The sequence below is a fragment of the Athene cunicularia genome, assembly GCF_003259725.1.
Source record: "Athene cunicularia isolate RWA chromosome 6 unlocalized genomic scaffold, athCun1 chr6_part1, whole genome shotgun sequence".
Taxonomy (NCBI): domain Eukaryota; kingdom Metazoa; phylum Chordata; class Aves; order Strigiformes; family Strigidae; genus Athene; species Athene cunicularia.
In genome coordinates this window covers 26,064,007-26,087,609 of record NW_020799105.1, presented here as the reverse complement: position 1 = coordinate 26,087,609, position 23,603 = coordinate 26,064,007, and the positions used below count along the sequence as shown (strand labels likewise).

The 23,603-nt window shown below is 42.7% G+C and overlaps 1 protein-coding gene across 1 annotated transcript; it reads right to left on the bottom strand.

Moving 5' to 3' along the window:
• Positions 1–319: 319 nt before the first annotated feature.
• Positions 320–23,154, bottom strand: PPP2R2D (protein phosphatase 2 regulatory subunit Bdelta). Its single transcript, XM_026851569.1, has 9 exons — positions 23,149–23,154; positions 15,275–15,400; positions 11,954–12,119; positions 10,151–10,263; positions 7,191–7,368; positions 6,169–6,333; positions 4,554–4,723; positions 4,373–4,464; positions 320–2,595 (listed from the first exon to the last, which is right to left on the bottom strand). Exons 1-9 carry the CDS (start codon positions 23,152–23,154, stop codon positions 2,316–2,318), a joined length of 1,296 nt encoding a protein of 431 aa, XP_026707370.1. The 3' UTR covers positions 320–2,315.
• Positions 23,155–23,603: the final 449 nt, after the last annotated feature.

Here is a 23,603-nt window from a genome sequence, read left to right as displayed (position 1 = left end):
TCTAGCACCCGCTGCTCTCCGTTCCCTCCTCAGCCGCCGCCGAGTTCCGTGGGGAAGTCGCTGACATTCGCGGGTGCGTGAGGGAGGGACCCCCACTGCTCCCCCCAGGGCAGCGGGGGCGCACGAGCACAGCGCTCCTGAACCGCCCCCAGTCAGGGTGCGGTGGGGCAAATACCTGAAAACACAGGAATTTTATCAAATCGGCACTTCTGGGATCAAATGAAATGATCAGAATGTAATGGATCGTCAAAAACTATTTAATTGGCAGCGGTACAAGCAAATCGTGTTATATAACAGAGGATTTCATCCCGTCCTCCTCCTTTTTACTCATATTCCACTTACATTTGCTGAAAAAATAGATCAAAAATAGAGAGCGGGGCTCCGTTTGCTGCACATGAGCTTTCCCAGGTAGAGCTGTGACCGTTCCAAAACGGAAACACAAACAACCTTCAGGCCGGCGCCTTTGGCCGATTCTCTCTCAAACGGAAGAAAAAGTTGTCAGAGTACACAGAGCGAGTCCAGGTAAACATTTAAAATTTATTAAACTTTTTGGTCAAAATAACTGAACAAGTATGTACAGCCCCGTGGTATTAGCTCTAGTACGTATTTTAGGAACAAGGTCGAATCTGACGCTTTCCTGACCCGGAAGTTCCACGTTTCAAGGTTTTCCAATCGTGTCACAACCACTACACAGTAGGAGACTTCGTTAATTTAAACTTCACTGGCAGAACCTCGGCGGCGGCTCCCAGCTCACCGCGAACCGGGAGGGGAGGGACGGAGACACTTTGCTCTTGCCCGTGCAGATGTGGTTCAGGAGCCCTCAGACACCTTCGCTTTAAGGAACAAGCAGCGTAAACCACCGGCGGGTCCTTCCGGGGCAGGCAGAATTCCCGACCCGCAGGCAGGTTTCGGAGCCGAGGGGCCGGCGACCCCGCGCCACTGAAACGCACCGCGGCGCCCTCAGAGCGGGTCCCCACCCCGCTGCTCGAGAAGGTTGATGCATTTTAGGCCTCTTTTGGAAGAAAAAAAAAGACAAACCCAAAAAACCTAAGGCTTAAAAAAAAATTAGCAAGAACAGAGTTACAAGCACCGGAGCCACCAGCAGGTCGTGGCCGCGGTGTTCTCCGCCATCTCGCTGTTACAGCCAGACCGTGCTGCAGGGGTCACGCCGCGTTGCTGCTTGGCATAATCAAGATTTTTTTTTTTTTTGCTGGCTTGAACTGCAATGAACACAATATATTATGCCAAATATTTAAAATAAACTCTATCTTCATGAGAAATACTAAAAAGGTTAAAAACCATAATGCACGTAAGGTATGTCTCTATCTAACGTTGAGAGGCATCAGATAAACTGAATTTTTATCTTCAAAGAAGAAAATTTGTTAAATGTTTTGTTTTCCCTTCTGTGCGAGGTGGTCACTTCCTGTTAAGGCTGTGGCTGTCTTTACGCTGACCCTTCCCATCTCTTACTCGGCACACAGATAGCGTTTTACAAGAAAACCAGTGCAACTTAAACTAAATGACAATTTCATGGAAACTCTAAATTTAGAATTTGAAACACTACACAAAAGAGTTTGTATTAGTCTGCCAAAAATCAATGTCTTGGGGCAAACACTGTCAAATCTGCCCACCAGAATTATTCTGCACAATCTCAGTTACATGCAATAAAAAAATAAAAAGACTGAATACATACCTTCAGATTTAAAAACACTTTTTATAGCTTGTTATTTTATTAAGTGGTTTACACCAGAAGGTGTGGTTATAGATACAGTTGGTGAGTAAATATTCATGGAAACCTGTCTACGAGCCCAACTCAAGACCTACCTAAGTGCTCAAAGGTAAAAACACCTAAGCCTAGATACAGGCCAGAGGAGGAATGTTTACAGGCATTAAGCACGATATATGTTTTGAAAGGCCCAAATATTACAGCAGAGAAAGAGCGTGAGAGATAGAAATTACATTTTTATGACAATTTTTCTTCTTGGGTGTTAAATTTTTTGGTCTTATAAACTGGAAAGGAAGGCTCAGACTTAAATAAATACATTTGCTTTGAGTATTGGCCTTATTGAGCACTGTCCATCGATTCTGCCTCTGGAGGGTTTCTCCCAGAAACCTGCGGCCGACGCTCCCTGCCCTCCCCGGAGGCAGAACTACCCCAGGAACTCAAAAAACCAGGCCAGATCCTCTCCTTTATCTCAAGGGAAGTAAGTGCATCAATGTTCTTCACTGGTAGGACAACAAGGCCTTCTCTTTGACAGATAAACAACTGAGCTTAACTATGCAAGACGACGACTCTGTCCCCACGTAAGTCATCTTTAGTTAATTTTGTCCTGGAATATATACAAATTATTGGTGGCAGCTACAGCAATGATGTTCTCCATGGGATGCCACGCTGTATGGAGGATCTTCTTGTTGAAGTCCAGACTGTCAACGCTTATTTCATCCTTCTTTCTTTTCCCCCCTGTACAGACTTTACGCGGCTTTAGGATGGCACGAGGTTTGCTGCTCTCCCTGGAGGCTTCTAGCGTGATATCCCGCCGCGTGGTGCGGTCAAACATCCTGAAGAAATTGTTGTAAGATCCGGTCATGATGGCGCTGTTTAAAAGCGGAAGAAAGGCAAATCCTGTTAGGTTTGCAGAGCCCGTGCTGCACCCCCGTGTCTCTCTGGCACGCCGGGCTCAGGGCCGGGACGTCGCTGCTCCAGGCCCTGACCCCGCTGCGCCTCGACCACGAGCACCCCGTGGATTCATCTCTTGAGGCAGCAAAAGCAACCCCCTGTGGAAATGCCTGATGCAGCCCCGCGGAAACAATTCCGCTTCTCTATGGTGCCAAATTTGTTTTGAACAAGGGGGAGAAAAGTTTGCATCTGAAAATGCTTTTATGTATCTCACTGCCCCGGTTTGTAGTGCTCAAAACCGCCTGAAATTGAGGCCAAATGGGTCATTATTTTCTGTACCAAACTGGAAAAGCCGTTTTTTCCCCCATGGCAGAAGTCCCACAGATTGTCAAAACCGCAGCCACCCCACCCTTGTTGCCTTATTTGCTGACACACGTTGTCTTTGGGGTGTTAAAAAAAATCCGTGGCCAGGAGGAGAACGAGGCACTGCCACCGAGCGCTCAGCCTGTGCTGAGGGACACACCGAGAGAATAATTTTTTGTTGTTTTCAAAAGGAGGTGAACATCACAACTTCCACGAAACCTTAAGTTCTTATAATACGTTCAAATGAGATGACCTTGCTTTGATTTCCCCCCCCTCCCCTCCAAAAAAGACTGACTGGAGTTGCTTGGAAAAAACAGAAATAAAGGCCAGTTTGTTTGCATTTTAGCTGAGCGAAAACCACACACCACTTCTTTTATGCCTTTGATGTCAGATACCGTAAATATCACGCAGCTTTCGTTCTGTGAACTGACTGATGCAGTCCGATTTCTCCCCTCAGTAACTCAAAGCCACTCGCAGCCTTTGGGTAGCCAAGTTCAGAAGCGAGCAGGTGCGTGTCCTGCGCAGCCAGGGAGGCCGGTGGCACTGCCCCCGCTGCCTCCTGGGCACAGCTGAGATCTGACTTCCCTGATCACTCAACTACGTCTCTTGTTCTTCAATATTGGGTAGATTTAGGGCAAATCTTGTTTTGCAGGCTGATCCTGCTGCCATCAAATCAAAACTGAGACCTTTTCACTGAACAGCTTGCAAGCACTTGGTAGCAGACACATATCTGAAATACCTAAACCAGGGACAAGTCTTCTACATCAGAAAGTAAGAATCCCCAAGGCAACTCAACCCAAAGCATCCAGATACAAGGTCCAGATCTGCCACAACCTCACCCGTGGCTTCTGAAAGCATTTTACCAGGTAGCCAAGGTCACCACAGATAGTGACAGGGGACCCAGAGCAGCTGTGCCCATACAGAGGCTCTGCCATCTCACAAGGATGCTTCTACAACCTGCAGGCAAGGCCTGCACTTCCACTGCTGGCAACCAATACGAGCAGTTGTCGAACACAGCCTTATCCTCTTTAGCCGCAGAAAACTCGGCGGGGTTCAACCCCCAGACACTGAACACATCTTCCTGTGTGCACTTTAAGAATGAAACCGAGTCGCAGTTTCATGGCTTGAAACAGCCAGTCATGCCTGTATAAAACTTCAACAATAATCCACATTAGAAGCAAACTGACAAAAATTTATTCCACTTTCTTTTTGAAGAATTAAGTCTTTTTGCAAAAAACCCCCCCAAAACCCCACAAATAAACCAAACAGTTGGTTTGACTGTAACTAATGACATCCTTAACGTACTGCTTATGGCTTTCAAGACTGGAAACCCAATTCTGAACGCTGAAGGAAAAACAAACCACCCAAACCAAAACGAACCCCCCGACTTACCTATCAGAACCGTTCCAGCAGCATTCAAATTTGTCAAAGATGCAGTCATTTTCGTAAAGGGAGCAAAGCTTGCTTCGAAGGTACTCATGAACCTTTTTGGAACATTTAAATCGGTATTAGATATAAAGAGAAAGAAAAAAAGGGAAAAGAAGAGCTCTTTAAGGAAACTTGAACCCCATACTTGGTAGGTCTCTACAGGCCTGTTCTCCATATTGAGATCCCAGACTTTAACAGAAAGGTAGTCTCTTGTCATCATGTATCGACCACTGTGACTGAATTTTACATCAGATATCGATGATATTATTTCTGAAAAAAATGATCTGCTGCTAGGATCTTCAGGTTCTTCAAAAACTGCAGATAGAAGACACAATTACAAATGAAACCAACACCAAGTTTTACAGCTTCGAACATTTTTTGGTACTTGGAAAATTTTAAATCAATATACTAGTTTCTTTTCAAAGAGAGTTGCTGTTAAATGCTTTTCATAAATAATCTCTTTTTAAACAATGTTATGCTCTCAGTCCTCAGACTGCTAGATGCCTATCTCCAACATTCTCAGCTGGAGCACAGCATCGGCAAACCACAGTTCACAGGTCTTGTGAGAAAAAAAAAAAGTTAAAAACCAGCGCATGGGTACAGTAACCATTACAACTGATCTACAAATCACGTTGAACAAGAGCAGATGAAAACATCAGCATCCCAAAGGCAGCATCTTAACGCGTGACCCAGGCATTCTGAGACTACTGTTCAACATACTTTTCTTTAGATCTGAACAAAAGTTGTACAACACAGCCTACTGAAATGAAATATTAGTATCTACACTTGAAATGCAATTTGTATGGTTTTGGAAAGCAGATGGAGAAATGCATTATTTAAACTGAAGAGTCAGTCTCTGAAGTCAACGTTTCGTGAATTCTGGGTGGGAGCCACCCAGAATTATTTGGTTTTGAATAGACCCCTTTTAACAGGATGTTATTCAGTGACAAGCAGTTAAAAAATAAAGAACTTCTGAGTAATTTGATGCAACACTAAGTCACGTAGATGAAGTGGCCTAGCATTCTACGTTGCCTGTTGCACGGACATTTCCTTTCACCGACAAGAAATGCTCGTCTGCGCTACCGTGAGCTTACCTGCAGGGATCAGTACGGTAAGTCACCCCTCAGGACTAGTCACAGTAACTAATCACAGCTATTGCAGAAGTGAACGAGACACGAGAGGCTGCGTGCAAGGCACGGGCAGTTACCCCTGGCACTTCAGCAAAGCTTTCCTCACCTACGGCAGTTTACGTGGCTCGGCAGGCTACAGAGCATTCACCTCTCAGCCCTGGAAAGTCGCTTCAAACGCAGCGCGTGTTCTTAAGAATTAATTCTATCCTAGGAGCTGCAAATGGTCACAAAGTAAATGGATTCCAGCAGCATCAGCCCAGCTTCTAACGCACAAAGGTGAATAAACTGCCCTGAACTGGCATTTGATAAGCAGATACCTTTGAGAAGCACCAAGACTGAGTCTGGACAGAAGACAGGTCTCACTGGTGCCAAAAGCACTTGTTCCCATCACTTTATGATGCATAAATGGGTAAACAGGAGCAGAGTCAGATCGTCAATTGTCTCATGCTACACTTCTGCTTGTGGATGGCCTAGAACAAGACAATTAAAATGTTCCATTCTACAAAACTACCACCCTTACCTTGTATGCTCTTTACCAATAAGCAGAACTCGTATGTTTATTTATAAGCAGAACTCCTTGACACTCCATCTTGCCAGAAACCCATCAAGCAAAGACGTGCCCCAACTTACATTTGGAGTGCCTGTCGCAGAGGGCCGAAGAGCGCATGTCACAGAGCCGAATCGTTCCTTTGCTACTACTGTAGACAAACACGTTACAGTGATGAGGGTGGAACTCTGCAGCAGTAATCACCTCCGTCAGCTCCTCCATGTTAGCAGGCTTAATATCTACAATATCTGGGAAGGTTTTGTAAAGGCACGTAACACTTCTCATTGAAATCGCTTCCAGCAGATAGTTATTGAAAAGTGTTAAAAATACCAGGTAGAAACCAGGGCAAGATCTTAATTTCCACTGTATGCAGTCTACAAAAGGTGATGTGACCAGAGCAGATTTAAATAACAATAAAAATCATCCAGATTTTCCAAATCGGCTTTAGCAGATGCTGGAGATAGCTTCAGACTCCTCTCAAGCCTCCTTAACACTTCCTATTGAACACTGAACACACTTCATCTACTTACCTACAGCTTTAGAGAATGGCAAACCACCTACTCAATATTCAGTACTTCTGCAACTTCTATTTTACTGCAAATTTGTCTGTGTAGGACATACTATTAGCTTTGGATACGCAGGCTTGCAAAAAGATTTGAAAATTATTTCTGCAGTTAACGATATCATCTGACATAGAAAACAAATTTCAATTTTTTTCCACAAGAGAGGTGTCAGTGACCGTGAACTTTGGAAAGAAGTATTGACAGTAACAAAGGATCTGCTTTTCAAATCTTTCAACTCTTATTTACGTCAACTGAACTCCGCAAATAAAGGATGCTCGCAAAATTCCTCAATTTCTCTTTAGAAATCAAACCATCTGTGATGTTTCTACCAGCAGTTTTCCATTACAAGAATGGTTGCACTCAAGAATGAATAAGAGCACCTGAAGGCTTCCTTTCACTGTGTTAAAATCCTGTATTTTAAAGTCTGGAGGTTTAAGATCTAGATTCAAACATCTACTCTAATTAGTAAAATTAAAGAGATTCTCTTACACATACACAATCTGGAGGTGTCCCAGTGTTCGCAGAGAATAAAAAAAGGATACTAAAACTTCTATCTGTGATTTCTAAATGCCATAGGTTAATTCTTAGGTCATCTGCAGAAAGGTACGTTTCATGATCACTATTTACTGAAATAGAGTTTATGTGGTAAGTATGTGCATTTGCAAATATCCTTCTGGGACTTGCTTCTACCATTAGGTCCATGGGTTTCAATATTGGCACCTGAAACAGGAAAAAGAACAGTCACTTTTGGCACAAAACTGATTTCTGATTCACCAGATATTAATTGCCCACCACAGATTTCTCTTGATTTAGTGACTAAACACTTTTCAAACCCACTGAGCAAGAGAAGTAATAAAAGAGCCTGTGGGTGCTGCCTCTGATCACTGCCCAGACCCAGCCTCAGACACTGCTGCCACAGAAGTGACTGTCACACAGCAGCTTTGCATCTCACCCGGCAGGGAAACGGTGTACGTGTAGAATGGAATCTGAAGATGATGACAATTTGAAACAAGCTCTTCAAAGTGACCCCCGTATCTTAAGAGGGGTGCTTGTGAAACTGGTTAGAACAGTTTGCAAAGAAATTCCCCAGTTTTCTCCCCGAGCAGTCAGGACGATGGTGGGAGCCCGTGGATGCCCCGTTTCCACAGCTAGCTGATCTGAGGTGACGTGGCTTGTCGGGGTTGAGCGGGCTAAGGCTCCCTCCAGCTCCTCCTCACTGACCACAAGTGACTAGTTTAAGGTTGCCCAAGGACGTCCTCGGCTGTTCCAGCACGCACGGTTCAACAGAACACTAACTGACATCATCCACCCAAGAAAAAAGTTACCACAGTGTCCAAGATAATCTGTCTTCCTGGAACAAGAAACAAATTAATCCAAGAGCTCTCTAATTGCTTTCACCATGTTTGTATCTCACAGTCTGTTTACATCAAGCTGTAATGATTAAAATGAATCCATTATTTTTTATTAGGCAATTTTCCTATCACACCAAGTGAGTGTTCCTAGCCTGGTTGTGAGATCAAAAATGCATTAATGGGAATTATCAGGAGTGGTACTTAGAAACGCCACGGTCTCTAGGCAAAGGATGCAGCTCTGAAGTGCTGCTTCTCCCCCATCTCTGCCTCTTTATAGGCAAATGGGGATGATACTTGTGTAACAAAGCATGCAGAAACAGCCCAAGGTACATACATATACTCTAGATCTCTAAAACCTGATCATTTTCACAGATGGAGGTAACTCTAGGTCAGGTTTTTCCTCTCCTGCCACCCGTTGCTCAGACTTGGTTCATTCCATCACCTCTTCTTGGAAAACATAGTGCCTGGCAAGCTCTGCAGCTCAGCCCAGCCTTCCTTCCCCAGAAAAGCAGCACATTTAGAGGACTGACTTTGAAGAGAGAGGTTCTTGCTTTCTGCTGCTTCCCCCCACTCAGCTGGGGGATCCTGACTGTACGGCAGCGTTTAGCGAGGCAGCCGGCGGAGCCCCTCAGCGGTGCAGCCGGCACCTTGTGAAACCCTCCGGCACGTTGCGGGCTCTCCCTGCTCCCAGACGGGTGGTCTGCTCCTCCTGAGGGCAAGGCTGAGAGCCCAGCATTCCACCCGTGCCCTGCTCCCAGCCACGGGGCTAAGGCACTGTGTAACTGATTTCCGTGGTTTTCGGTATTCTCATCAGAACACTCAATCAGATCTCGGCTCTCACACGCTGAATAGAAGGACACTTTGCAGAGGAAGCGGGTTTCCCTTCCCACGTGAGCATGCATTAGGCTCACGTGTACCTAAAGCTTCAGTTCATATTCAATTGAAGCAAAAGCAAGACAAAAAAACCCAACAAAAGACCCACAACTCTATAGTCCCTTCCAGCCTCAAGAGTGGTGCTGGCTTTGAAAGTAGCAGGAGCCTCAGTTCAATTCCTATTTACGGTAACAGCAACATAAAAACCCCAAGAAAAACCCCTACCCTGCATGATTTCTTTTCTTGAGCTCCTGCTTTAAGTGATCCCAAGTTCAGAGAACTCACCCTACCGCTACCTCGCTGAGCAAGTGGAAGAACATCAAGTGTTCAAGTACACATTAGTTTTTCCAGTCGCTCAGAACTTGCCTCTAATAAACCCACCTTCTACCTGACCATAGAATTCCCAGCACCCTGCTTAAATTTTTAAGTCTTGTTCTTAGAAAAAAGACCAAACAAGTTAAATATGAGCAATATTGAGTTAAAAAAAAATATTATCACTACAATCAAAGCCAAATTCTTCCTAAATTCACACAGCCATGCAGAAGACCCCTACCTGCCAGTCTCTCCGAGCAGCGTCCGGGAGGAGAAGGGTCACCCCAGCGCCTCCTGGCCTTTACTGGTGACCAGCACAGGCACCCCAGTTCCACCGGGAAGGGGACTCAGCGTGTTACAGACAAACATGGTCCCTGCGCTTCCCTGCGCTGTGCTAAGACACTGGGCTACTTTAAGAGGAGAGCAGGATGAGCCTTCCGTGAACTGACTGCAGAGTCGTGCAGCCCCAGCCAGAGAGACTCCAAAATGCTGTATTTTCAGGCTTGAATAACAACATTTTGTTGTATTTTATTGCTGTCAATAAATCAGTATATCTTTTTCTACAATTTGAATATCCTGAGTGGATGAAGGATGTCTTGATCAAAATATGTTAATTCTAAAAAAACAGTTAAAATTTCAAATCCATTTATTAGATGCTAAGATGCTCCAGGTAAAAAAATGCCAACCAAACAACAAACTACTGGGAAGCCAATAATACTATAATCGTGAAAGTTTGCCTCAAGCTTTCCAGAGGAACCTTATTTAAGTCACACACACACACACACACACACACATATATATATATATATATAAATGATGAAGAGTCTTAAGTTTTCATAAAAGTCTTCAATGACTCTGACCAGAACATAATTTTTAATGTACACATTTCAGTTGACAACTTTGGTAGTACAAAGCTAGAGAAGTGCATGCAAAAAGATATTTAAAGTCAAAGAGCAGAAACATACCCGTAGTGCTGTGATTCTGAAAGGATCCCTAAGTCTTCCATCTTCATCTTTTAAATTATAACCTTCGGCTCTTTTATCCCTTTCACTTATTTTCCATAATTTAATAGTTTTATCTAAAACCAAAAATTCAGATGCTTGAGAATGAATTAAATTCAAAATAAAAATCACTGAATAATGGAGTCAGCAGAGTGGATATGATTTATCTATCTAGGTTTCCACTGCTTGCAACAGAAAGGACCCTGACTGAGTCCTTTAAACACCACCGTAATAGAGAACGTGGAGCCCTCCCTATGGACACTTGAAGTACTTGGCCTTCAGCTATATTGTTTAGCAGAATTGATACATGAAAAACAAACAAAAAATATACCAGTCACATGCACTTGGAGGCTGTGGATGGGAAATGCATGAACGTATCAGTAAATGGAGAGGGGAAAAAGGATGGATTCCATCTTAACTCCAATGCAGTGTTCAGGTTGAATAAAATACAAGTTTCTGCCTGAACAGTAAGGCCCTGCGCCTGCCGTTCGCCAAAGTGACCCTTCACAAGGGAAGTTTCACACTCCCGTTACCAAAACTCACCAATAAGGCCTGTATGAATATGAATTATTTTTAACAGGCAAATACTAGGGAAAAAACCCCAACAAACTCATGAATTACGTGCACTATCTACCTTAAGGAAAACCAAGTTTGTCCCAGGTGCCTGCAGGAGACAGCAAAGGCTGTGTGAGCACGTGTCAGGGTTCCGTGGACTTCCAGGCCCTCCCAGGCAAAGTCCTTCCGAGGGCAAAGTCAGTATGTGCTGAGTGAGATCCTCAGCTAACTGGAACCAAACCTCGCCCCCCCAGACTGCTGCCTACCTTTAAAGCATTTAGGATGACACGCTGTAAAGACTGCCTTAAGTTTAGCAGGACTTAAATCAGTGCAAGATTATTTCCATTTCAGAGCCCAGCAGACTGAAGTCATTCCTACTTTTAAAATTTTGTGTGGCAGGGAGGATTATCAGCCCTTACCCGGAGTCATGTAAGTACAAGGCAAAAAGTGATCCAAACTTTTAGGAACAAGCACATTCCTCTGACAGTAAGAGCAAGCTCTTCCATGCACAGTTCTGCATTTACCTTTACAGCTTGCTCCATGGTGTATCAAAACGAGACAGCCCTACACTCCCACAGACCTAGTACCACTGCTAAAATACTGCAAGAAATAAAAAACCCAAAGTGCACCAAAACTTGCAATTTCCAACTTGCAATTTTTTCACCGTTTTTATGTATTCTAAGAGGAAGACAGTGAAAATGGTGTAACTACACTCCTCCTAGAGCGGCTGTTGTCTTTTAAACAGCTGCTTTTCAAAGCACACATGATGTTTATTACTGGAAAAGCAGGAAGAGCATCGTAACCACGGTGTTTCAATTCCAAATGGGTTTATTAAAAATTCATCTGGGTTCACAAAAACATTAAACTTCAAAATTAGGATGATCAAGTCAAATTCAGACTTCTGCTAGAGTTCAGCATACTGGGAACCTGTTTATACAAAAACTGTGAGGCAGATGAGAGGGTGTGTCACCCGAGAGCATGGCCCCTGTGCCCACAGAGCACACAGCCCCAACTGTGCCTCCTCTGCTCCGGCTTTCGCATGTTTACGTACAGAAACCAGTAATTTCCAGGGTATTACAATGAAAACATGTAATTAGAGAAGACATTAAAACAACCCCAAAACAGAGAAAACCGCCCCCCCCAGTGGATCACAGGTGAGATAATATTTAAATGACATAAAAAATTCTTCGTGCAAAAATAAAGTGTCCTTACCATTTGTAGACAGCAGGAAATGAGCAGCATTCTGTTGTGGTAACCACCTAATTTTATTAATTTTTTCCTCAATTTCTAGACTTTTCAAGTAGTCAAACTCAGGTTCATGACTCTGAAAGGTACTGTAAACATTATATTCTCCCCTAGAATGAGGACGGCTTTTATTCTGCAAGGAAACACAATATTTCTTGAAGCTGATGTTACTCGGTTCATTAGAAATTGTACATACAAAGTAATGACTAAGAAATGTCAGTTAGAAAGTAAACTTTTTACAACAGATCATGATGAATTTTACATTTTGATGATACTGTATCTAGTTTAGCAACCCTGCAGATTTCCTTTTTGAAAACTTATCTTTCTCCGTGTGTGTACTGGCAGCACACAGCGTATCGGAGCCCCGCACAGAGGCATGCTCTCCCCAGAGGGGTTCCTGGGTTCGCTTGGGGAGGTCTCGGCTACACCACCTCTCCCAAGGGGTTTCAACAGAACGGGAGCAGAGAAATTAGCTGGGTCCTAAATTCTAAACCACCAACTCCATGTCGTTAGTTTCTGCACTTCACCCGATTTCCATCCCCACCCTTTCCCAAAACTCATTCCTCTAATCACCGCATATGGACATAACGTGGGGTTTCCAGACTAGGAGGCAAATGTTAAAGGACACAGGACATGGAGTAATGAAATAACATTTTTTATAAAAACACAACTGCAAAGTCATTCTGCTGAAGGCACAGCAAGATCAAGTATGAGCATCAGATCTATCTCCTCTTCTAGTCATTTTAAAACATGCTGTGTCCACGAGTGGCATCAAGGTTTATAATTAAGCTTTGACAACCTTTTTTATTATAAAAACTTGAAGGCTGGAATTACATTTTCATCTAAGCTGTTCTGTAATGCTCGTCATGACGTACCAAAGACTCTTACAAACACACTGACAACTTCTCCCCTCTCAGAACTAGAAAACTGCTTTGTATTATCCTCACTTGGTAGATGCAGTAGAAGGGAACAGAGATCAAAGTCACAAGTATCCACTGCTCTGCAGTATCAGATTTGAGGCAACTAGTTATATGGCTTTTCAGGTAAGTTTTTGCTAGATAGCAGTTCATGTTTGGAGAACATCCCCCCTCGTAGAGCTGCAGCACCCAGAACTGCTGAAAAAACAAACTCCCCAAAACACAGTCGGAAATCACTCGAGAAGCTGAAAATCCCTCGCCAAGGCAGGCAAGAATTGGTGCAGGCAGAGCCCACCCGCATGCGGGCTGGTGGTACGTTACTGGGGAAAAACCAGTAGTGCCACACACCACTGGGGACTGCTGGGCCAACCTACGGCTGCCAAGGCAACCCTGGCACTGGCACCCTTACGCGTCCACGCTCAACTTGGCAATGTTGAGAAGTTATTTCAGCTAGGGTTTTTTTTCCTGCAGTGTCTCACAAGTATGAAGTTTTAGTTAACTCAGACTTTCTATTATTTTATTCCCTACTTGTTGTTTAACTTAAGCATTCTGGAGAGGGTTCCCTCACCTGACACTATTCAGTATAGTTATCTACACTACCTTGCCACCCATGTTTTGCGGAAGCTGCCTTTTCTGGCATTAGGCAGTGGTCTCACTCTTTACTCACACATTTCATTGGGATAATCAGCTGAAATAATGCCAGATGAGTTCAGGGCAGGATACACAGCACTACAGCCCACCTTCCCAAATTAAACTGCACGGGAAATTTTATAACTATCCTAAGTTGTTATTAACCTAGTTAACCTAGTCTAAAAGTCCACACTGTTTAAAAGCACTGGTTGTAACATTTTATTAAGGTATTGCATGCTTATTTTAGGTTTTTTCCTCCCCTCCAGAAATTCTGCAGCTTTGCACATGACAACAGAAATGACCCTTATGCCCAACTCCTCCCTACAGTGTGAGCGTGCTCCCAAGGAGACAGTTGAATATTCCTGTATGAACAGTCTGACTTTTTTTTTTTCTACACTATGAGGAAATGACGCGACAGCTGGGTTTTGACTTACAGAACAACTGAGCACTGACAGCTGAAAGCCAACCAGTAATAGTTCCACTCTAAACAAGCATCGAGAAAGTCAGATCCTGAGCAGGTGGACACTTTTGACCTTGATCTCTCTGTGCCTTAGTTAAGTCTATACAGCAGACTAAATGATAAATGAGCTATGAGCTGTCTAGGTGTAGTAGTATAATATATCAGCAGCTTTTTCAGCAATAGTATTTTCATTTCACTACCTCTCAAAATCCACCCAGTTTAACTGGTAAGTCACCTCTGGGAAAATGTTTTATAAATAATATCGCAGTGGGGATGAAATGCAAAATATCAGACAGCTGTTTGTTAACTGAGCATCATTTGAGCCACACAGCGAAAGAAGTGGGATTCTGCTGAAAAAAGCCACAGCTCTGAAGATTAGTATACTGCATGCACAAACAAGCTGAATTAAAATTCCACAATCAATTTTGGTATTTCTGATCCCGGAGAAGGCTTGTAACCAAAGGCTCAAATTCCCATCAGCTCTTCAAAGGAAAGGAGAAACATGCTCTTCAGTGGCGGGGAGAGGGGGAGAACTGCCACGTGGAGTATTGATTTTAAAGAACATCCATTCCAGATTGCTCCCAGACACGACAAAGCGTGACAATTAATTTTCAGCATTTAGTGCACTTTTCCAATACACAGTATTTCTCTGGACAGAAAAAGCTCAGTGATGTATCTGCCCTGATGAAGGGACAGAATACATTATCGCGGTATCACACCACCAAGTACCGCTGCAAAGAGCCAGCTGAAAAGCTGCGCAACTGTCGGAGGGAGAGTCTTCCTACCCTCGGAACTGAAACCTCCCCAGTGTTTCTGGAGAGGTAGCTGTTCCCACTGGTTTTGATTCATACGATCCCAAAACACATCAGACGTTTAACCCTTCAGTTTTTCAACGAATCTTTCCCGTTGTCCTTGCAGCCTAACTTGTATCCCTTTTAATAAACTTTTCTTACATTATCTTCAAAAGCACTACAGTCTGTCTTAGATCAACCTCATCAAGTGTAAAGTTTAGGAGAAAGCCCAAAGGCAATCCTGCAAAATTATACTGAGCACACTAGGTACATACATAAAGAACTCACTTGTATTTTTGGGACTTTTTTTTTTTTTTTTTTTGAAGGAAGGGAACCACCACCAAACTAACCCACCAAGTTTAGCACAAGGCAGATATTTAGGAATTTGGCTAATGCAACCATTTAAACCTCATGGCATGAAAAGATGAAGAGAGACTGTGCAACACAAGAACAGTGTAGTAACAGCACTTTTGTTTTTCAAGTCACTGACCTCTTGTTCCCTTTGAAATATAACCACTCTGCCACCTTTGTCTCCTGTTGCAAGAAGATCACCAGAGTAATTAAATTCAACTGTTGAAATAATATCAGCTGTAAACAGAACAGAAATAAAATAGCACTGTAATGTGTAAAGCAAATCAAGATGTTTCAAGACGTGAACACAAACCAAAACTGCAACTTGTATTAATGCAACAATACAACTTCTTGATTGACACCAACAGTACTCAGAAATTAAGCCATGTTTCAGAGTCTGACAGAACTTTATTTACAATCTACAACACTTCCTTGTTTCTCAGTTCACGCTTTTGAGGGCCTCCCATCATAAGAGAGCGGCAGAAAATCCAAACTGTGTGCTCTCCCTGCAGACAGTAAATGCTGCCATGCCCGAGGAAGATGTGCCCGGGCAGTGCTTCCAGCAGGAACAGAGCCCCGGCGGAGCCCCCGACCAACGGCGCCGCCTCTCCCCGCAGCTGAGCCTTCAGGAACCTCAACTGGGCAGCCCCCTTCTGCCAAAGGGAAGGCAAAAATAAAGAACGGAAGAAAATGCTTCCAGTTGAGCTTCCTGAACCCATTCTGTTCAGAAGCATCAGCCCTATGCAAGAGGACGATTGCTGCCGGAGAACAGGAGAGCAAAGGAAGAGACTGTGGGGCCTCCAGTTTAAACTCCCTGAAGAGCCCTTGGGACTGAACCTTGAAAACAACTGGTATTTATTCACCACTGCACGCCACAATTAATCCTTGGAGGTGGCAATAAAGAAATAATTGCCATTAAACAATCTTTAACCAAGGGGCAGAGAGATAAGGGGCTATAAACGTCTGTGACAGGTTTTAGGCATATGGTAACAAAACCAACAAACCACTCGGCATAAAATTGTAAGTAAACATTTATCCATATGTTGCTTTCTAGCCATGCAAATATTTCATTATATGACGCAGGTATAAAAATTGTAAGATTTAAAGTAAAGGGTATCAATTAGTTTCAAAGTTTGCAATTGGAGACTACATGAAAACTACTCCCCTGGGTTGGTTTTGATGTGCTCTTTTAAATTCCTTGCAAGAATCCCCCACTCTTATGAGAAAGGTGATTAGGAAGTTTAATCAGTTTTCCCAATCTATAATTCATATTTCATCTTTTATTAACAGATGCCCTTGAAGCAGGTTTTTTCCTAGTGTATAAAGATCATGATTTACCTTCTTTGATTAAAAAAAATTATTAAAAAAGATCTTTGTACAGATTTATTCCAGCCTTCAAAAATATGTTACTAACCTGCTTCTGGACATGTCTATTTTTACATTCCCCTTTCTTTAAACCGTTATGGAAAGATTTCATTTTAGTAAAGAACAGGATGGTGGCTAATCCCAAACCCTCAACAGACCCAAACCACTGGAACAAACCCCACACCCATGCTGCACATACTCCCTCCTGAAAACACCAACCTCTCCTCAGCTGACCCACTTTTAAAAATTACCCACATGGCCTGTTTCTACCTCGCCTCCCGCCCCGTTCACGGGCTCCTCAGCAGGCACCCTGCCGCCCACCACGGCGACCACCACCTCCAAGTTCTCAAGTCAGCAGCCACGGAGCTCCGGGCAAACCTGACCCTTCAGCGCTGACCCCTCCCAAGCCATTTTCACGAGGCTTCTCACCAGGCACGCTGTCAGAACAAAAACTGATCCCCCTGTTCTCTCTGCACCAATTCCTGGTATGTGGCCATTTGCCTCTGTAACAGACTATGCAGAGAGTACTGAAAACACAAAACCAACCCCAAATCCTTCCCTTCTCTAAACTGCTAAAATGAATTTACAGCAATTAAGCAGTTACCTACAGAAAATAGCAGATGGTATGAAGGTTTCGCTAGTACTAAGTGATCTCTTACTTTAGAAATTGCCTTAGAATTATGAGCTTCTAGTAGCACAACACTGATAAAATCTTAATATATACATACACGTACGCACACACATCCTTAAATATGTATTTTTATACACACATATACATAAATAAAAACCTTAATACTATAGAGTGGTACAATGTGTTCAATCCAAATATATAATCAGACAAGCTACACATTTCCACTTACCATAAAGATCCACTTTGTCAAATCTAGACCTGCACATGAGCACAGCAATAACATTGCACCGAACCTTGGTGTTAAAACAAGGAGCAAAATGCCCAAGTTTAAACACTGACACAAGACCTGTCAGCTTGCATGTGACCGGGGCCCCTGTTCCTCTTTGCAAGGTTAAGGAAAACTTAAATTACTGATACACTAAAACCAGGTTATCAATACTAACACCTGTCCTTCCTGTACTAGAAATAAAGGCGGCCAAGAGATGATGGACAAACAATTTAGATGGTTATGAAAAGACTAGCTTCTACCTCACCGATTGCCCAATGAATCCTGTTCAGATGTTTTACCCCAGGCAAGTCAAAGGAATGTACAGGGTACCTTGTCTGTAATTTTAACCATTTCTAAAATACACTTTCTATGATAGATAAGAAAAAATTTGTCAGCCTGCAATGCTGATACACTGCTTTGCTCTTCCAAAGCTTGCCACCTTCCTCTGATGTAATGTCTCAGACCCTGCCTGGGTCCTCAGACAGGCAAAGAATTATTACACACACAGAAGTGGATGAACTGGTTCACGTAAAGCTTTTTGTTATTTTGGAACTGTTTTCTTTCTTAAGAAAAAAAACCCCAAACCTAAACAAGGCCTTTTTGTAACAATCTGCATATGTATTTGGTAATCGTGAAAATGTTTTAAAGGCAGCTTATTCCTCCTGCCTGACAATCATGGGGAAAACAAGATGTTTGAGAATTGAGATTCAATGTCACAAAAAGAAATCTCTGCATATGTGGCCAATATGGCTGTTGGGCTTTAATACTGATCCATGCTAATTATTTTCACAATTAGATGTTTGTTTTATGTCCAAAGCATGCCTAAATTGTGTGAATATATAAATTATAAGCCATTACAAATGGCTGGCTGGCTGGCTAGGAAATTTTATAGTTACAAATACCAAATGTCAAGACACAAGCAAAGAATTTTGAACTAAAATGTGAAAGCTAGTGAACTCGCTGGAGATGGAATCTTAATGAAATTCTACTCCAAGACTGACAATAGTGCTAGAATAACAAAATTCCTACATCCCATTATCACTCAATTATACACAGGAAAAAACCCTGGGGAATTTTGAGACACTATGGGAAATCAGTAAGCTAAGGGTAAAAAAAACCCCAAACCATGAGGTAAGCAATCGGTGACCTGATAGAGTAATTCTATGACATTTTCAGTACTCTACTCAAACATTAAGTAGCCCTCAAGTTACAAAGGTTTATCAGTAGCAAAACTAATATTCCACTACCACAAAAATCTGCAAGCCATTCTACCATGGATCATTTTTTACCCTTTGAGACACCAGTAAACATCCCAGCAGAAGTGACTCCTTAACAGACACAATTATTTCAAACAAAAATCACAAACCCCACATTTCCATTTAGTTTCAAAAAGGGAAAAAAGATATTATTGACTTCTCTCATGCACACTATCAAAGTTTTTATTGAATCATTTGCTCAAAATACACTCTGCACCATTTTTGCTTTAACGTGCACGTAAAGTCAACACCATTTGTCTGACACAACTATTATTTCCTAGCAGTGCCATCTATCCAAACATCATGTTGGGTTCCTTTACCATGTTTCCACAGTCCTTAACATAAAACAGCCAAATTCTATAGTTTAAGATAAAACACACAGGGAGAAGGTAAACAACATGCATAGGTAAACTGATGAGAGGAGTGGAGAATGCTTCTCTTTCCTCATTGACTACCAACTGGAAAAAGCACCTTGAAATTTTCAACCAGCACTGAAATTGCACGTTGTCAACATGCTATATGGAAATAGGTAAGCAGGGAGGGGGACATCAGGACAAAAGTATTAGAAACTTTTTTCAAATATTTTCTCAGTTAAGAAATTTGGAATCTGATGAATCAACTTTTTTTTAATATATAAAAGGATGAATTAAAATCAGTTTTCCCTACAGGCATCTTTAACTGAACCTATCAATCCCCAAAGTAATTCCACCCAGTATCCTCAGCACTATGCTACCTCAAAGCAGGTAAAATGAAAAAAATTACAAGAGTAGAGATAAACCACAAAATTCATCCCAAACCATCACTCCATGTTCTGCTCAACATACTTAATCCATTTACATTCACTCTTTACTTCCAAGGCAGCTTAAAACTTTTAGGAAAAAACCAAAGGTTCTTCATCATCGCATTAACTTTGGAATTTTTAAAGCTTTTTTATTATATGTCATATCTCTTTCTTATGTGCACAAGCACCAGTCTTATTTCCCAGCAGAATATTTCAGCCTTTTCTCCATACGAGCAAAATAACTCACAATGGAATGGGGGTGAGGAAAGACAAACTATCCTGATATTTGCTCATGTACAGCATCCCAACGCACTCTTCTCACACACAACCTTGGTGATTATGATTTTCCGGAAACAGAGAGGTTTGTCCCTCCAGTTTTGTTCCAATGTGGCTAGGACTCTCTTCTGGAAATAGCTAGGTAAACTTTCCTCCTGTGAACCATGGAGAGCAGCAAGACCTGGGGCTTTACAGTAAGATATTAGTCTGGCAATATTTCTTTCCAGAAATGAAAAATTGTTTAACCTCACTTTTGGAAAGGAGTTCTTAGTAACAGTCTACATACAGAGTAGTAAACTCCTACCTGTTTTCAAAGCTACTATATTAAAAGCATTGCTGGCAACTAAACTATGATTCTGCAGAATCCCCACATCTAAAATCTCTAAGCACTTCCATGGGTAGTAAACACCCTCCCAACACATCAGAAGGCTACGAATACCCATCTTTATAATAGCAACGCAGTGGGAAAAACTCCCAGTGACTCAGGAGACTGCCCTGTAAGCCTGGATGGACGTTTCAAAATTCACTCTAAGTGCTCTAAGCCTTTTAACATCACTGCTGAATATTAACCTCCCCGTATCACAAAACTTGTCATAATTCTGTTGAAGTTCTCCAATCTCCAAAGCCTCCTGGGTTAGTTACACCGGGAGGCAAAGGGGGACGGGATGACAGAGACCAACATTTGTTTGGATTTTGAGATGACAGCAAGCTTGGACCTGCAAACTAATTTAATCCCACAAAGGATTCATACTAGGTATTTCTAACTGACACCGATCTCCACGTCTGGGCTCTCTGCTTAGGTAATGGAGAACGCGAAGAGATTCAGAACAGCTAAACTATATGCCTAAAATTAGCTACCGTGAACTTTTCCTCTCTGAGCTGGCTGCGCATTGCTACTTCGGTTAAAATCCAAAACCTGGAAAAACAGAGTTACTTCATGGCTTACCCAGCAGATCAATGAACCTGCTAACTGGAAGTTCATGCTTAGCACTAACTAGACACAAGCAACATCAAGTTCTCCCTCATTTTTTGAAGCCATTCAAAGACTTTTGTCGAAAGCCACTCCTCTTAACATTTAATGAAGAAGGAAGTCAAACTGTCAGTTTTCAAACATGGTCTAAAAAGGGGACTGCTCTAGGGGATCTAGGCTACTTCTAGGGGATTTTAACTTAATTTTCCAAATATGTAATGGACAACACACCACATTCAGCACACAGACTGATAACAAAACGTGTGTTAATGATCCCACCTCCTGTCCCTCCCCTTGAAAAATATTTTTCATACACAGCACCTTTTCCATGGTCTGCTCTGGAGATCCAAAGGACGAACTGCTTTGAGTACTGTGAAACTCTCTGAAGAGGCTCACGCTTTGAGAGGCAAAGACTGGGTCTGGACCAAAGCCAGACGGCTGGCATAAACTGTAAGGGAGATTGCCAGGGGAAACTAAACATAGAAAGAACGTTTCTGTGCCTGTAATCAAGATCAAAGGTGACACACCTTTCCCCCTGCCACACGCTGCTACTCTACAGAGCCTTTCATTCTGCAGCTGCAGAAAGCTGTGGGAGACGTTGCATGGTCTCCTCCAGTTGATGGGAATGAAGCAGAGCATCGAAGGGGGTAAATGCAGGTTATGTGCTCCTAAATCAGCCTGGAAATCAGACGTTGGGATCTCCCCAGCACGTGGTGCTGAACTGCAAGACGTGACAGCAGGACGAACAGTGACAACGCGCTACCCCCAGGTACGACTGGTGAAAAACGTGGTCGGGGCCTGCACAGAGAGAGGCAAGGAAGCATCGCCTCAGAGCCAAATAAAGAAATGTAAAAGGAGCAAGTAAGATTAGCAAAAGAAAAAAGATAAGTGACCTGTTAGAGGGAACAGATTATCAGAGAGAATGAAGAAATCTAGAGGCTAACACTTGCTGAACAGTAAATAATACAAATAACGTTTTTAAGAGAAAAAAATCGTGTTTGAGCTTAACAAGCTACAGACACAGGGGGATGCAGAACTGCTTGTCACAGAGTAATTGGAAGAGAACGCTCCCCAGACATCACCAGTGGTGTCTACCTGCATTAAAAGGCTTCTGGGGCGGGCAGAGGGGAAGCAGTTAGTGTAAAGTCTGACAGTTCTCCAACCTGGATGGCTACAGCTGTCACACCGGGGGAGAGCAGAGCTCCGCTGGCAGGCCCTGTGCTCCCAGCCTCAGCCGCTACGTGTCGGGGCAGGCGAGCAGGAGCAGAACTGCATTTACTGCAGGTTTCTGGCTTCAGCACTGGCTGCCAGTCTTCAACCTCTCCCTCCTCTCTCCTTTCTGTACCTTTCACCGATTTGCTTCCAGGTGAATGAAGATTTTTCCCACTACGACTGCCAGACCAGCCCATGAAAGACTGGTGTTACTCTGCAGTGAGGATGGTCTAAGATTGGTATTGCTGTTATTGCTCCTAAAAGATTTCCTAAAATACTGTTTCTTAATTAACAGTTGACAGAAATCAGATTTCTATTTCTGAATTGTATTGAAATGTGAGCTGCACTTCAAAGCTATCAATACTCACTTGACAACATACATACACATAGAAGTTACACAAAACCACCTCTTTTTTAGAATATGCCACTTCATACACTCAATTTTTAGATTTCCACTTTTATGATTCATTGGAAGAGTTAACACAGAAGTGAGATGTATGGGAAGACAGGAAAATAAACCAAAGGTGGTACAGTTTTGCTCAGATCAATTTCTTCCAGCTTACGCTGCTAAGCACTCTGCTAACCTACAGTATCCATCAGGTCTAACATTTTTTTATGCCCTAATACTCCAATAACCTGCAAAATGACTTGAATTGCCTTTAAATACCTGGTACAGTTTAACTCCATCCAAAGTAACTCTGCTTTTTGAGCTAATTTTAATCCTGGAAGAGATCTGAGGTCAGCCGAGGGCAGGAACGGGGCACGTGAGGCGGTTCCGCAGCAGCGCGGCGCCTTGGCTAGCACGGCACAGCCCCAGGAGCAGCAGAAGCTGGTCGAAGTCAGCCCGTGGCAAACGACAGACGAGTGTTTCTCTCAGAAAGGCTGCCAGGTCCCGCCTGGAGCCAAAGCCCCCGGGGCTCACCGAGGTGTCCAAGAGCTCCTAAATCCTGTTCCAAGGGCCAGCCCAAACCCCCCGAACCTGCTCAGCTGATTTAACACTCACCTAGGAGTTTGCATCTTGTAAGAGACAGTTAGCGCAATTCCCTCATTGAGGTAGGTTTGTATTTTCTTTTCAATGTAACCAGATTGTAATGTGATGCTGGAAGTCCTTTGAATTATATTTAAAAAACCAACCGTCTCCACTGAGTTTAAAGTGCATGTAGTTGTCTAGAGGTATTAGTACAAAGAAAGGATAAAGCAGCAGCAAGAAAAGAGAGTAGTAAAGCTGAACTTGAAGACAGAAATAAACGTTACCTTCATGCTTGCCAAGGCTTGCTGTGCCTTTTCTTACAAGCAATGGGAACTTATGGAGTCTATTTATAATATTCAGGACATAATCCAGTATTCTGTCTGCAAATGGATTGCCTCAGTATTATTTTTTTTTAACCTCTCGAATAGTAATTCCAATAATCTTTCTCCTACTGGAATTATATTTAATTAATTGATTGTTATTCAGTTCGTTTTTTTCTCAGCAGTTCATTGTCATGCTTTTCATTGTATTTTCATTAAGTTAATAAAAGTCTTAACATGATGGGTAAATACCATTTTTCAGCCAGTTACAGTTTTCACATCTTCCTTTTTTTTTTTTTTTTTTTTTTTGGTGGGTTTTGCCATTTCTGATCAAGCTTCTCCACTAGATGTTAAAATACTCAGCAAAGGGCAGGGTAATGAGCGTGCACGGGAACCGTATCCGAGATTTCCTGGGTGAA

Coding starts and splice junctions, on each gene's coding strand:
- PPP2R2D (XM_026851569.1), bottom strand. Junction 12,120..15,274: donor TATTTCAAAGGGAACAAGAG/GTCAGTGACTTG, acceptor GTTTCCTTGCAG/AATAAAAGCCGTCCTCATTC. Junction 10,264..11,953: donor TTTCCTGCTGTCTACAAATG/GTAAGGACACTT, acceptor TTTTGGTTTTAG/ATAAAACTATTAAATTATGG.